The 15,108-nt window shown below is 41.5% G+C and overlaps 1 protein-coding gene across 1 annotated transcript in view; it reads right to left on the reverse strand.

Moving 5' to 3' along the window:
• RYR3 (ryanodine receptor 3) overlaps positions 1-15,108 on the reverse strand; it is a 378,467-nt gene that overhangs the window by 117,894 nt on the left and 245,465 nt on the right. Inside the window, exons 44-46 of the mRNA XM_068538049.1 lie at positions 6,981-7,161; positions 5,653-5,761; positions 3,046-3,166 (exon numbers count right to left, since the gene is read on the reverse strand). Of these exons, the coding sequence (XP_068394150.1) occupies positions 3,046-3,166; positions 5,653-5,761; positions 6,981-7,161 (411 nt within the window). The remainder of the gene's footprint in view (positions 1-3,045; positions 3,167-5,652; positions 5,762-6,980; positions 7,162-15,108) is intronic.

Here is a 15,108-nt window from a genome sequence, read left to right on the forward strand (position 1 = left end):
ACAGATAATTTGAAATTACCCAGTAAGCAGAGCAAAAAGAAAAAAGAATGTATAGGAATGAAGAAGGTCTTACAGGGCTTAAGGGACACCATTAAGAGAAACAATTCAGATATCACTGGAGTCCCAGGAGAAAAGAGGAAGAGAGAGGCAGAAAGCTTATTTAAAGAAATAATGGCTGAGAACTTCCCAAACCTGGGGAGATATTTGGACATCCAAGTTTATAAAGCTGATATGTCACTCCCAAATTTCAATCCCAAACCATCTTCTCTAAGACACAGTATAATAAAACTGTCTAAAGTCAGAGACAAAGAGAAAATTTTAAAATCATCAAGAGAAAAAAATGTCTTTCATGCAAGGGAACCCCCATTAGACTATCAGTGGATTTCTCAGCCAAAACCTTGCAGATCAGGAAAGAATGGAATGATATATTCGAAATGCTGAAAGAAGAAAACTGCCAACCAAGAATACTGTACCCAGCAAATTGTATTTCAGGAATGAAGGTGAGATAAATGCTTTCCCAAACAAATAAAAGTGGGGGGGAATTCATCACCACTAGGCCTCACTTATAAGAAATGCTGAAAGGAGTTCTTCAAACTGAAATGAAGGGATAGTAATTAATAACATGAAAAAATATGAAAATATATCACACATTGTTAAAGCTAAGTATATAGTCAGATCCAGAATACTCTAATACTGTAAGGAAGGAAATAAGAAAGATCAGAGCAGAAATAAATGAACTGAGAATAGAAAACAATAAAAATTATCAACAAAACTAATAGTTGACTTTTTGAAAAGATAAACAGAATTGACAAGCCTTTAACTAGACTTACCAAGAAAAAGAGAGAAGACTCAAATAAATAAAATTATAAATGAAAGAAGAGACATTACAACTGATAACACACAAATAGAAAGGATCAGAACAGACTACTATGAACACTTATATGCTAACAAATTGGACAACCCAGAAGAAACTGAAAAATTCTGGAAACATAGAAGAAAACATAGTGGGTAAGCTCCTTGACAGGGTCTTGGCAATGATTTTTCTGGATATGACACCAAAAGCAAGTATTGACAAGTGGGACTACATTAAACTAAAAAACTTCTGTATAACAAAAGAAACAATCAAGAAAATGAGAAGACAACCTACAGAATGAGAAAATATTTGCAAACCATATATCTAACAAGGAGTTAATATACAAAATATATAAGGAACTAAAAAAACTCAACAGCAAAAACAAAAACAAATAATCTGATTTAAAACGGGCAAAGGACCCAAATAGACATTTTCCCAAGACATGCAAATGGCCAACAAGTACGTGAAAAGATGCTCAACATCACTAACCATCAGAGAAATGCAAATCAAAACCACAATGAGATATCACCTCACACCTGTCGAATGGTTATTATAAAAAACAAAAACAAAAAACCAATGGATAACAAATGCTGGTGATGATATGGAGAAAAGGGAATCTTTGTGCATTGTTGGTGGGAATATAAATTGGTGCAGCTAATATGGCAAACAGTGTTGAGGTTCCTCAGAAAAATTATAAATAGAACAACCAAATGATCTAGCAATCCCAATTCTGGATATATAGCCAAAGGAAATGGAATCACTGTCTCAAAGAGATATCTGCATCCTTATGTTCACTGCAACATTACTCACAATAGCCAAGATACAGAAATAAAATAGTCTAAGTGTCCATAGATAAACAGATAAAGAAAATGTGGTATGTATACACCTATATACAGACACACACAAACACACACAAAGGAATATTATTTAGCCATAAAAAGAAGGAAATCCTGCCATTTGCAACAACATGGATGGATCTTGAAAGTATAATGTTACGTGAAATAAGACAGAGAAACACAAGTATTGTATAATCTCACTTATATGTCAAATCTAAAATAATTGAACTCATAGAATCAGAGAGTAGATTCATGGTTACCCCGTGTTGGGGGAAGTGAGAGAAATGGAAGATGTTGGCCAAAGGGTACAAACTTCCAGTTATAAGATGAATAAATTTTGGGGATCTAATGTACAGCATGGTGACCATAGTTAACAATACTGTATTGTATACGTGAAAGTTACTATGAGAGTAGAACTTAAATGTTCTCACCGTAACAACAACAACAACAAATGGTAATTATGTGAGGTGAAGTATGCATGAATTAACCTTATTTTGGTAAACATTTTGCAATATCAAATCATAACATTGTACACCTTAAAATTATATAACATTATATGTCAGTTATTGTACACCTTAAACTTATATAACATTATATGTCAGTTATATCTCAATAAGGATGGAAAAAATGTGATATATTCCATAGATTCCCCAAAGTGGCTGACTGCAAACCCCTTGCTGACATGTACACCAATTAATCTCTTTTATAAAAATGTTCCTTGGAACACTAGTTTTGGGAAACTCTATAACAAAATCATGCTATCTTTTCAATTCTTCCATCTGCTAAGAGGAAACTGCCTAGATAGCAGGTGGAGTGACATGGAGAACCTGTGTGCTTTTGGGAGAGTATAGGTTTTGTAAAGTTAATAAGGACTGATGCCGAATGTCACATGTAGCACAGGGGGAAAACTCTATATGATCCATGGCTGCGAGGTACATAGTACTGTGGTGCAAGGGAGCCTGGGTCAGACCCTATCCTTTTGTTGCTCTGGCTGGCTGCACAAGCTGGGGGCACAGAGGCAAAGGAGAAGGAAGGTCTGGTGAGAGATCTCATTGGTTCCACTCCATCAGCCTCCTTCCAGAGGGTTGGAGTTCAGAAGACAGCAAGGTCTGGACTAGCCGTACTTATAGGAAATGGGGTACGGGAGTCTCAACGCAGGGGAGCAGGGGAGACAGCAGCGGCTGGAGCTGGGAGGAGAGGACTCCTCAACACCAGAAGAAGAGCAAGATACTTCGCCTGTGCAGCCTGCCCTGCGGTAGGAGGCTGGGAGGAGCCCTGCACTGCAGATGGAGTCTTGCTGTGAGCAGGGGGCCCTGGGGAGACTGGCAGGGCTCAGCCTCCAGCAGCTTCCCTTACCTTTGTTCAGGGAGGGCAGTTTCAAGGGGATGCTGATGATTCCAACCAAGTCCTCGGTGGGGACCAGGGAGCGCAGGATGGACCTGATCCGGATGGCCTCCCCCTTTCCTGTCTGGATAAGCTGCAAGGTAGGTTTGGAGAGTAAGATAAATGAGGTTCCCACACTCCCGCTCCACAAACCTGGGGCAGTAAAATGGTTCTCCTTGTCAGGGCGATGGGGTGGGTACACGTCTATGTTTCCCTAATTGTTCTAGACATGTGCGACCACAGGAAGAAGAGGAGCTTTCTCTTGATTTTCTAGAAGAGGTGCTACTGAGGGAATGACTCTGGCCAAGGAGGGCTAGTGTGTTCCTTTGCCGCGACAGCAATGGTCATGCCATTTTGGCATCAAGTCTCAGCAGTGAAGGTGCAGCCTGTCCTCAGTGTGACTGCAATACCAGGAGCTCTTGGCGGCTATGACAGGAGTGGTGACAATGTGGCCACGATTCCAGACCCTGGAATTCTGCTAAATGTAGAAACGACTTAGGAATTTCGATTTCCTAAAAGTTTGATTAATGCTGGGACTAGGGCAATAAAAGGGGTGCAGAGGATGTCAGAGAGAACGTGAACACCTCAAGGGAGTTATCCGGGGACGGATAACCTGATCCTATGGCCACAGGTGGGATGTACAGGTGCACATTCTCTTGGATCTGGGGGCAGCAGGTGCGCTTCTGGGCACAGGCTCTTAGCCAGCAATGGAACTGTCATGAGCTCAGGATAGACTCTACCCAGGAGGGAGCTGGATGACATGCTGAGACATAATGCTTGAAGGACTGGAGACAGGAGAACACCTGTGTGTGACCCTAGCTGCCACCTCTCATCCCTGTGGGCAGAGGGGAGGCTGTCAGTGATGAAGGCATCGCCCTTCCCCCTCACTAACAGAGGACGGGCCAGGGGAGAAGTGTCTGTGTGTGTGTGTGTGTGTTTATAAGGTATTGAGTCTGAGGGGCAGTAAGCAAGCAGGAAACACCTTCCCAGTGGGGCTCTGATGACTTAGCTATCCCAAGCTGCCTGTCTTCCCGAGACTAGGCAAATGGTGTAACCTGCTGTTTGAAGTGATTACAGGTGATTTGGGGAAATGACACCCTGCCCCAAGACTGTAGGACGCCCTAGTACTTCCCTAGCCCCCTTTTAAGTTTCCTTTATTTGTTTAAGGGCACAGAAATGGCAAGATGGGCCTATGTGGGTAAGGTACAAGTTCCACAGTAGGAACTGGAATACTAAGTTAAGAATTCTGATCAGCCTCGCTTTGAAGATTTAGACTTTCTCCTCTCCACAGTACTTTTATCCTAGATTCTTCCGTACTGGAATAGTTTCCCTAAACACTTGTAGATGGATTTGCAAACAGGCTACATCATTTATTAGATAAGACCATGACATACTGGAAGAAAGATAAGAGTGAATGCTTTAATGCAATGTCTTTCAAACTGTAGTCATGACCAATTTGTGGGCTGTAAAATCATTTAGTGGATTGTCACCAGCATTAAAAAGCATGAAATAAATGAGTATAGAATAGAAAATATTAGAGTGCATTATCCATAGTAAGGATAAATTTTGTTTCTGGAATATATGTATACTAGGTTGCAATGTAAATTGTATTTCTTACTATGATCAAAACAAATTTTCTTTCTTTTTTGGCCAGAAAGAAAGTTTGAAAGCCACTACTTTAATTGATTCTTTCATTAGCATTAAACAAATACAACATATCCACTGTTATCTTGGCAGTGACCAAATATATAACCTCATCAATACCAGAAACCACTGTTTATGTCATCCCAATCTGCATTGCAAGTACTTTTAGGAGACGCTCTGACATAATCCAAATGCAGTGAGCACTGCGGAGAGAGGCAGGCACCTGAGCCCTGAATGAGCAAATCAAACAGTTGTTTTAAAGAGTTAACCAAGTATTTTTTTAAATATAAAAAGCTATCTTTTCTGTTTTCCTACAAGAAGCAATTATTTCCTCTCTCACTTATGATGTGAGTCTTTATGAGGAATAAGGCCAATCTCTTTCTCCACCCCCAGCAGAGATGAAAAAAGGAAGGTGAAAACATAACTTTTTAGTTCAAAACTGGACGTCTGAGAAGACATCCCATAAAAATAGAAACATTTTTTTTAGTATGTCTGTAAAGCTTACCTCTGGGAAATAAGCAAACATGAACCATGACTACCTTCCTGATGCCTGACACCATGGTTGTCAAGAAAGCATTTTCCATGTGGAGTGTCCTGATAGACACAATCAAGAAGTCAAGTTGGTCATATTTTGACCAAGTTGAGGCATAGGAAAACACAGTTTTGGGAGGCTTTTGAAACAGAATATGTATCAGATATGCCCTATTAGTGTCACAGAGAAATCATGCAACGCAGAGATCTTCCCAGGAGTCATTCCTTAGAAAACTGTAGAATCAGGTACGAGAGATGGAAACTACTTTTGATGTTGGCTAAAAGGAACAGAGAGAAAGGCATGTTCACAAATGCCAGAGTCAGAAGAAGAAATGACATTCATGAAATCTACAGTGTTCCTGGTTCAAGCCCCTCAAATCTGCTCTCTGGGAACTCATCACTTACGTGCATTTCAGGAGCACAGCGGCCCAGCAGATCTATAAGAGCCGAATAAAATGACATAATTGCATAGCCCATGTGCACAATCTCTTCTTCATCTTCATGGTCCTCCGTGCTGCTGAGAGAGAACCAAAACAAGGAGGTATAGGAAGCCTGGCAGGTGGGGCCATGTTTTAGACGCGATATGGAAACACTTTCTCTGCTTACCCTGGGCACCACGCATCCTTTCCATTGGGCTCCTTCTCTCCCTCTAGTTGTCAATGAGGTGGTTTAACTCACCAAGCTCAAGGGACCCAAATATTTGTTCATGACATTCCTAGGGTCCCATGAACTTTACGGACATGAATGGATCATGCAGACCACACATACTCATGGAGCTGCACTGTGACCCCCAAAGCTCCTACCAACCATTCCTTCCCCTTTCCTTCCTTAATAGACATGGAAAGCACATTGGACAAGAAGTCAGAAGGGTCAAGTCCAGGTCCTGGCCCTGTTGCTAACAAGCTATTTGACTCTGGGCCTCAGTTTTTCTCATTTTACATGAGAAATTTAGGACAGTTTATGTTCGGGGTTCTATCTAACTCTACCAGATCACCTACCAGAACTAATGACCCCCCCCCCCCAAAAAAAAAAAAGGGAGCCACTGGCTGCAAAGTTACCTCTGCTGAGTTATACCCCATCTCTAGACTCTGGGCTCTAATCTAGAGGCTGCAATAAAAGGGAAATGTTCACAAGACATAATGAAAGGAAGGTCACAAGGCAATATGATAATGTACTAACTATGTCTTTAACCATTAAATACCAAGATTTTTAGTGCTGTGATTTTTCACATTCTGCAGCTTTCTTTTTACCTAAGGAATCAAATCAAACACTTTCAGAAGAGGGAGTGGAGGGTACTCCCTCTTCTTAAAAGTGAGGTATGAGATGGGACACCAAGGTTCAAAATACTGAAGGGAACGGGCTGGGGTTAGACAGTGACTGGAACCCTGTTGGTCCAGGCCCCTTAGCCTGGATACAGCTTCCTCCCATGGGGGTGCCATAGGGAGGCGCAGTGAGGGCTGAAAGAGCTTGCTGACTCCTCCATTTGCCAATTGGCCTGAGTGGAGTAGGAGAAATGGAGAGGGGTGAAGATGATACTGATCACTAGGCTTACTGGGAGTCAAGATAACAACAAGCTTGGCAAAGTGATCTAAAATGTCTGAGCCACAACTGCAAAGAGCCTGTGTTTTCTCTACCAGGGGGAGGTTATGGACGTTTGCTTTATCATGCGTGTACTGAGAATATTTCAGAGCTCACCAACCGTATCGGGGTGAGAAGGCAATTCATTCACTTACACTTCTCTCTTGTACCCCTGCGAGGGGAGGTCGAGGGCTGGGTTCTCGGAGATCTTAATGGCGCCTTGCATGGCCGCCAATAGACCATTTCCTCCTTCACCCCGCAGGGCCGGGCCGAAGCACTCGGGGCGTCTGATGAGCAGCTTGACCACGACGCTAGCGTTTTCTTCCACACTTTCACCTAAGGGAAAGAAGCATTATTACCATCTCATTGGAGAGAACAACCCCGGAATTGATTTCTTTTTGGCCACGCCAGGTGGCTTGTGGGATCTTGGTTCCCAGACCACGGATTGAACCCATGTCCTCAGCAGTGACACTGCAGAGTCCTAACCACTGGACCACAAGGGAATTCCCCCAGATTTGATTTCTAATTGACGAGGCTGGGAGAACAGTATTTGATGGATCTTGTCACATACTCTTAAGATTAGGAGGTAATACTGATGCAGAGAAAGGGGAGCTTTGATAAATTACGTCAGACTGTATTTATTTGAAGTATTATGATTAACTGATATAGAACAGTCTTACTTCTCAGTTCAGGATTTTGTGCTATTCACATGATTTTGCTATATTTAGGTCCTCAGAGGGCAAGAAATACACTACTGAGTCTGCCATGGATTACTGATTAATTCACAAGTAACTTTACCTCTTTATTAACTCCCTGAGGGGTGCTTAATAGGTATTTCCTTCCTTCCTTGAAAGGAGGTAAGATGGTAACTCAAGCGGGTGTGCCTCAATTAACATCTGGAGAAGTGACATGCTAGCTCCTGAGCTGTCTTCTCTCAGAGTCGAAGACATACCCCAGAACAACCAGGTCTGTGGGGATGAACCTCAGGGCATTTCTGAAATCATTTATCCACGTGAGAATCTACTTGGTAAAGTTATCTTGGTTACTCTTAGACTAGCTCTGTGGGGAGCTAAAGGTTGGACAATTGTATTTTGCTGGTGTTTTTCTTTGGAAGAACCGCAGACAACTAAGACAGGGTATCATTTCCCAAAGAAGTAACTAAGCAGTGAACTATCACATGTAGAGAGGGATAGCCAAGGCTTCTCAGAGACAATATTTATAATCAAAAGTAGTTTTACAGCTTGTTCACACAATTTCATGAAACACACTTTCTGTCTCAGTGTCTCAGACGACAACTTAATTTGTGTCTAAGAACTTATCCCTGGGCTAATAAGAAGCCTCAAAGACAAGACTTTTTGATGTTGTATATTGGATGAAGCCTAAAGAAAAACTTTTTAATAAAATCATTAGATATTATTAGAGGATTGAGCTCTATAATAGCATCTTGATATGCTGTTGTAATATTATTCATTCTTGTATTAAAAATTTCCTCCAATCTTAGCAGGTTAAGGCAGTAAATATTATTTCACAGTTTCTGTAGTCAGGAATTCGGGAGTGACTAAGTGAGGTGGTCCTGGCTTGGGATCTCCCATGAGGTTGCAGTAAGAATGTCAGCCAGCGCTGCAGTCTTCTGAAGGCTTGACTGGATGTGGAGTATCAGCTTCCACACTCACTCACATGGCTGTTGGCAGGAGGCCTCAGTTCCTCACCATGCGACCTCTCCATAGGGCTCCTTGAGTGTTCTCATGACATGCCAGCTGGCTTCCCGCAGAGCAAAGGATCCAAGACAGAGGGTAAGGCAGAAGCTGCAGTACCTTTTACAACTTTGTCACATACTGTCACCTGCCATATCCTATTCATGAGAAGTGATTCACTGAGTCCAGCTCACACTCAAAGGGAGAAGAAGCAGGCTCCGTCTTTTGGAAGAAGGAGCATGGAAGAATTTATAGATATATTTTAAAACTATCACAGGAGTTTAAGTTCTGTTTGATGAAAAATTTTATGAATCAACTTAGAGAAAAGCATTTGAATGGGAACCCTTAAAATCTGGCTTCTCTTCCAGATTTTTAGCAAATCCCTGTGTGAGTATGTACCCTGCACCGTCTCACTGGGTCTCATTTGCCCTGTTGAGATGCTTGTGCCTCTTCTAGCTTTAGAGTGAGTCTATTAGTTTAACCTACATGCAGAGATTTCTTCCACCATGCCCACGACATCAGAAGGGCTGAGCTTGCTGTTCAAATATTTGAAACTAACTTGTGCCCACACAAACTCACAAGTGAACACACTGCTGTGTCTCACAGCCCTGCAGAGTCTATCCATAGTCCTGGTCAAGAGCTTGGCCTGCTGACATCCCCTTTTATCACTTGACCTTCTACACCACAGGTAAAATTCAGGATTGTAAAGTATATACCTCTGTAAGTTTTAGAACTGTGTAACTAGATTCAGAATATTTCATTAAACTGAATTTATACAGCCCATCAGCATGCATTCACTATTTTATAGCTCAATCCTTCAAGAAGAGACTAAAATTTTTATAAAGAAGCTTTTCTTCAGGTTTCATCTAATATAACACCAAAAAAGAATCTGCTTTTAATTAAACCGGAATCCATGTGAAGAAAATTCTCAGGAGATGCTAAAAAGGTAAAATAATCACAATAATGGTATAGTGGAATGAATCAGGGAAGGAAAGGAACCCAAGGAGAAGGTTGAGTGATACTGTACAGTTTATAGAAGAGCTCAGATAAAGAGGTGATGCTAAGACTTAAGCACATATTTTCCCATGAGGTGAACCTAGCATTTATACAGGATAGAGTTTAATCACAGACGGATACTTAAAGAAAAGCACCGTTATAATCAGCATATTTGAAAGCAAATATTCTTAGTTACAGACATAACTCACAGTTGGCTACTTTCAAATGTTGTTCGCCCCCAAAACTTATCAGGTAGCACACTCTTAGTTGTCATTTTCTATTACAAGAATAATGAAGCTAAAACTTTGAAACTGTAAGTGTCAAAAAATGGAGAAAAAACCCAATCCTGTTAGTCAAGCTTACTTAAACACTGTGCTCTGATTCTTTCAGTTCTCAGAATGGAAACACTTGTGGGTCAGCCCTTTACCAGCACACTGAAATTAACTTAGCTCTTGCCAAAGCGATCAGCATCGTGGAATTTGACGGAACGTGGACCGCAATGTCCAAAAGAATTTGAAAAATTAGGCTATGATTTCTATATTGAGTTTGCTATTGAAATTCATTTGCCAAATTAGCCTTATTTTATCTGAATCTCAGGTCTTCAAATCTAAGCTAATTAGGTTGGAGCTACAATGGACCCAGGAAGCCATCACTTGATCACTGAATTGTGGTCATCTGTGGGGGATGCAGAGGGCACCCTGCAATAGGAAGGAACTGAAATGAAACCATTGATGCTAATTGGAGAGGGGACCAAGGAAAAGAATTTCTCAAGGCTTCACAAGGTAGAGAGGATGGCCTGATTAGAAGAGAGAACATTCTCTTCCTAATTACCTGTAGCTCAGGAAGTCGGACTGTCAACCAAATCCACAGTGGGGAAGCCGAATACTGACTTAAGGGCATTTTTCAAGGGAGAGAGAGATCTGAGGTAAGCTAGTTTTGCCCAGGGGCTTACAGCAATGTTTTTGCTGGAGTTCCAAATGAATAATAAGCTTAATAGCAGTGTGTATGTTCACAGAGCCTTTCTTCAAAGGCTCTCAACACTGCCTTCGCATTATGATCTTCTTTTCAATGTTCCTAAGAAGTTGGATGGAAATGGAATGATTCTCCTCATTTTAACCAGAAGCAGTCATTCTCACCACAGGGATGATTAGTAACGATGAAATGATCTTACCTTCCGCCCATCGCTTTTCTTACTCTCTCTATTCTAAACACAATCCCTGTTTTAAGTTCCTTTGCCTGGAACTTTGCCTTCCTCATTCCTTTGACATAAAACCTTGATCTAGGTAACTCCACTTCATCCTTCAGGACCAGCTTAGACTTGGAAGCCCCAGAGGATCTAGTCCTCTCAAATACCCTATCCTCTTCCTTAAAGCATTGCACACAAGTATAATTAATGCATTGTTTGTATCTGTTTCTACTTTTCTCACTAGACTGTATATTTAATAAGAACAGGGCTCATGTCTGAATGATCTAACCCTGTATGCTCAAGCCTCTTGTTAACCTCACGTAGAGGCTTGAAATGATCAGATGGAACACTGAGGGTGACTCTCCATCACTGATTATCAGGCCAATTATCAGCCTTTGTTTGCAGGGACCAAGGCTGTCCGTTTCCTAGGATTATAAATTTGAGAACGTCTTAAGACATTTTAATCCTAACCATCCCCGGTCATCAGTACCAATCACACTGAAGAATGGTTATTACATCTTTTTCTAAGTCTAAAAACATGAATGTACGAACCAGCTGATTCTTTTAAGCATTCATTCCTACTATGCCCTTCAAAGCTAACATGCTACTTTGTACTCTTGATCCTAAAAGACTTTTCCCTCCATTGTTATTGAGACATAAATGACACATCCTAAAAGTTTTATGGCTCCCAGCTCAACGCCCCCCCAGTATGCTCTCCCCCAACTACTCTGTTAAACTATGTCCATTTCTTCCTTCAAGATGTTATTCAACATTTGCCTTCTTCCCCAGGCATTCCTATATTCACTTCACCAGATTCCAGTAAGCACCATCATTTCTGGCCTGCCAACAGTCACATGTCTCACTATGTAGGTAGGTGTAGTTGAGTTTTTAGTATGTATGTATGTTGCTGATCGTTTTACTTGGGTTTTCTCTGTTTGCTGCTTTGATTTGTAAGTGACTTCAGGGCAGAACTTCTAGAGCATGTCTCCTGTCACTTCTCATAACCCCTCCTCACATGTCACATGATGGACGCCCAGCTTATGACCGCTGATGATCAAGCTGCCTAGGGAAACAGATTCAGCAAAGCTAGGACATACTGTGTTCCTCACAGATAAGCTTGTAGCCTGAGGAAGATATCACTAAAATACTCCGAGGACTCTAAGGAGGCACAGAATTCCTTTTCCTTTCTTTTTGCGGATTTGTAAGGAATCTTTTCCTACTTGGTACTACATTAGGAAGGGATTAATCAGACACCCAGACACATCTGTGTGTACACTGGCTATAAAGTTTGCAACTCCTGGGTTAACAGAAACTTGTCAGCTTCAGTACTCCTAGCATTAAACACAACCCAAGGCTTCCCAGCAAGCTAATAAAAATAATGTGGAGAAAATGATATGCTTTAAGAAGTGCTTTTGAAGACAAATCTTCTTTAAGAAGATTTAACACCAACTTTAATAGAAACTAGTAAAATAATGTTAGAAAGAATTTTCTAATTCTATTATTTTGATATAGCAAGAGCTTTTTTTTATTTTTTACTTTTTTTAACATCTTTATTGGAGTAAAACTGCTTTACAATGTTGTGTTAGTTTCTGCTGTACAACAAAGTGAATCAACTATATGTATACATATATCCCCATATCCCCTCCCTCTTAGCAAGTGCTTTTGATTTGCCTTTAAAAAAAATTTTTTTTTAAACATTAGCACCAAACAGAAATTAAATAATTCCACAATTATTGACCAGCTCAAAGGAGGAAATGCTATTTCTCCTTGTTCATTAGGGAGAAAGTGTTATCAAGGCAATACTACATAACGGTTTGAGTACAGTTTGGTCTCTGGAGCCAAACTGCTCTGGTTGAAATCTTAGGAAAAGCCTTACTAGCTGTGTGACTCCGGGAAAGGTACTTAATCTCTCTCAGCATAGGGGTGTTTATCCATAAAATGATGAAGATAACTGTATCTAACTCATTGGATTGTTGCATCAAATGAATAAGTTAATACATATAAAAGTGCTTTGAACCATGCCTGGCACATGAAAATGCTAAGTGCTAGCTGTTATTACCACCGCCACCATCCTCACCACGCACTACCACCTACCACAGTCACCCCTATAACCCACTATGACCGTCTGCCACCCAGCCATAATATACCACCACCACTACCATCACCCACTATGACCACCCCTACCATCACTCACCACTACCCACGAAACATTATCGCCACACTTACCATCACTAACCAGCACTCACCTTGATCACCTCACACAACTCACGATGGCTACCACTCAACCATCATATCCCATCATCACTGTCATCACCAATCACTACCCACTATTACTACCCTCACTATGACTCATCCATCATCACCACCTACCACCAACCCACCCCCACCATCACCATCACCCACCATAACCACCCCCGTTATCTATCATGATCACCCATAACACCTTCATCTTTCGCTGCTGAGCAGAGGCCACAAAAGTGGCCGGGAAGTCCTTTTTAATCATCTCTTAGATATAAAGACTTTGAAATAAAGATGTAAAGACAAAGAGCTTTGAGATCCCAAGGAATCCGTTTATGAGAGTCTTCCCATTTCAAATGCCCTAATACTCTTGTAAGGATCACAATAACAATGCCAACTAACACAACTGCAGGCTTACTACATTTCTGGCAGTGTGCTAATCTGAGTTTTCCATGGATTACTTCATTTAAGCCTCACAACAACTCTGTGAGATATATGCAGTTATTATCTCTGTTTTATATACAAAAAACCCCCGAGGCTAGGAAAGTTTTAGCAACTTGCGTAAATTTACAGAGCTAGTGATGGAGTCATATCTGAACCCAAGATACTCCATCCTCCAGCCCAAACTCTTCCATGTCATTCTGCTGTGACTGAGCCACTCTATCTCCTCTAGGTGCTCAACAAGATTCTAATTTTTTCTTTCTCCATACTTGCCATTCCTCTCTCTTTCATGCTCTCCCCTGTGACAGTCCACTCCTATCATTTCAACTGCAGGTGACCTGCAAGTCTACTCGGTCCCAATCTGTTGCCTGATTGATCTCTATCCTATTACCCCAATTAGGGGCATCTCCATTTGGGGTTCACAAATCATTACCTGAATCACACAAGCTCATTACCCTCCATCTCAAACCATTTTCTCCTTTGGACCATCCTTATTTCTTTTCTCCCTACCCTTAAATCTCTAAGCTTCAGGACTTCCCTGGTGGCGCAGTGGTTAAGAATCCACCTGCCAATGCAGGGGACAAGAGACATGAGTTCAATCCCTGGTCCAGGAAGATCCCACATGCCATGGAGCAACTAAGCTCGTGCGCCACAACTACTGAGCCTGTGTTCTAGAGCCCGTGAGCCACAACTACTGAGTCTGTGTGCTACAACTACTGAAGCCCATGCACTCCAGAGCCCATGCTCCGCAGCAAGAGAAGCCACCGCAATGAGAAGCCCGCGCACCGCAACGAGGAGTAGCCACCGCTCGCCGCAACTAGAGAAAGCCCGCGTGCAGCAATGAAGACCCAACACAGGAAAAAAAAGAAAAAAAGAAAATCTCTAAGCTTCAAAGTGACTTCTGTTCCTTTTCTCTCAACATACCCAGGGCCCAGCCACCAGAGTCATCACCACCAGCAAGTCCTATAAATTCTGTCTCTGTAATTTCTTTCCAGCTGATCTCCTCCATCCCATTCCCACCACCACCATTATAATTCAGAAACTCATTATCCTAACCTGGGCACAGAAGTTCCCAGTGGTTGCCATCAATCTCTCTTCTGATAAAAATTTTCCTAGTTCTCTGCACACTGAATCAAGACAAAACTCTTCAGCTTAGTATTTAGATTCTCCCTAGTATAGCTGCCTACCTATCTTTTAAACCTCATCTCTTACCACTGTCAACCGTGTATCTATCCTCTAGATCAGCCAATCACTGTGTTTCCTGAGCATGTGTGCTTTAGCTCTCAGGCCACTGTTCAAGCTTCTCCCTACCTGGATCACCTCTCCTGCATCTCTGCATCTGGAAATCTGACCCTTCAAAGCTCATCTCTAATATCACCTCCCCCAGGAGGCTTTTTCTGATCTCAACAGGATGTGAGCTTCCCCTCGTGAAATCCTCTATCACTCTGTCCCTACCTTACTCCACTGCTTATTATAGTGACCTCTATCCATGCCTGTTCCACTTACTAGACTGTTAATTCTTTCAATGCAAAAGCCAACATCCTTTGCCAAGACCAAATGTGGCCTTTATATAATAGAGACACAATAAACATTAAAGTGCACATATCTTCCTACTGATGGTCTGATAGATTTGCTAGAACGTATTGCATTATGAAATCGTACTGTAGAGAATATATTAAAAAGACATAAAACAAACAGAAAGCAAAGAGGGTGGACCAAATGTTTTTG

Source organism: Eschrichtius robustus, chromosome 1, assembly GCF_028021215.1.
Source record: "Eschrichtius robustus isolate mEscRob2 chromosome 1, mEscRob2.pri, whole genome shotgun sequence".
NCBI classification, from domain to species: Eukaryota; Metazoa; Chordata; class Mammalia; order Artiodactyla; family Eschrichtiidae; genus Eschrichtius; species Eschrichtius robustus.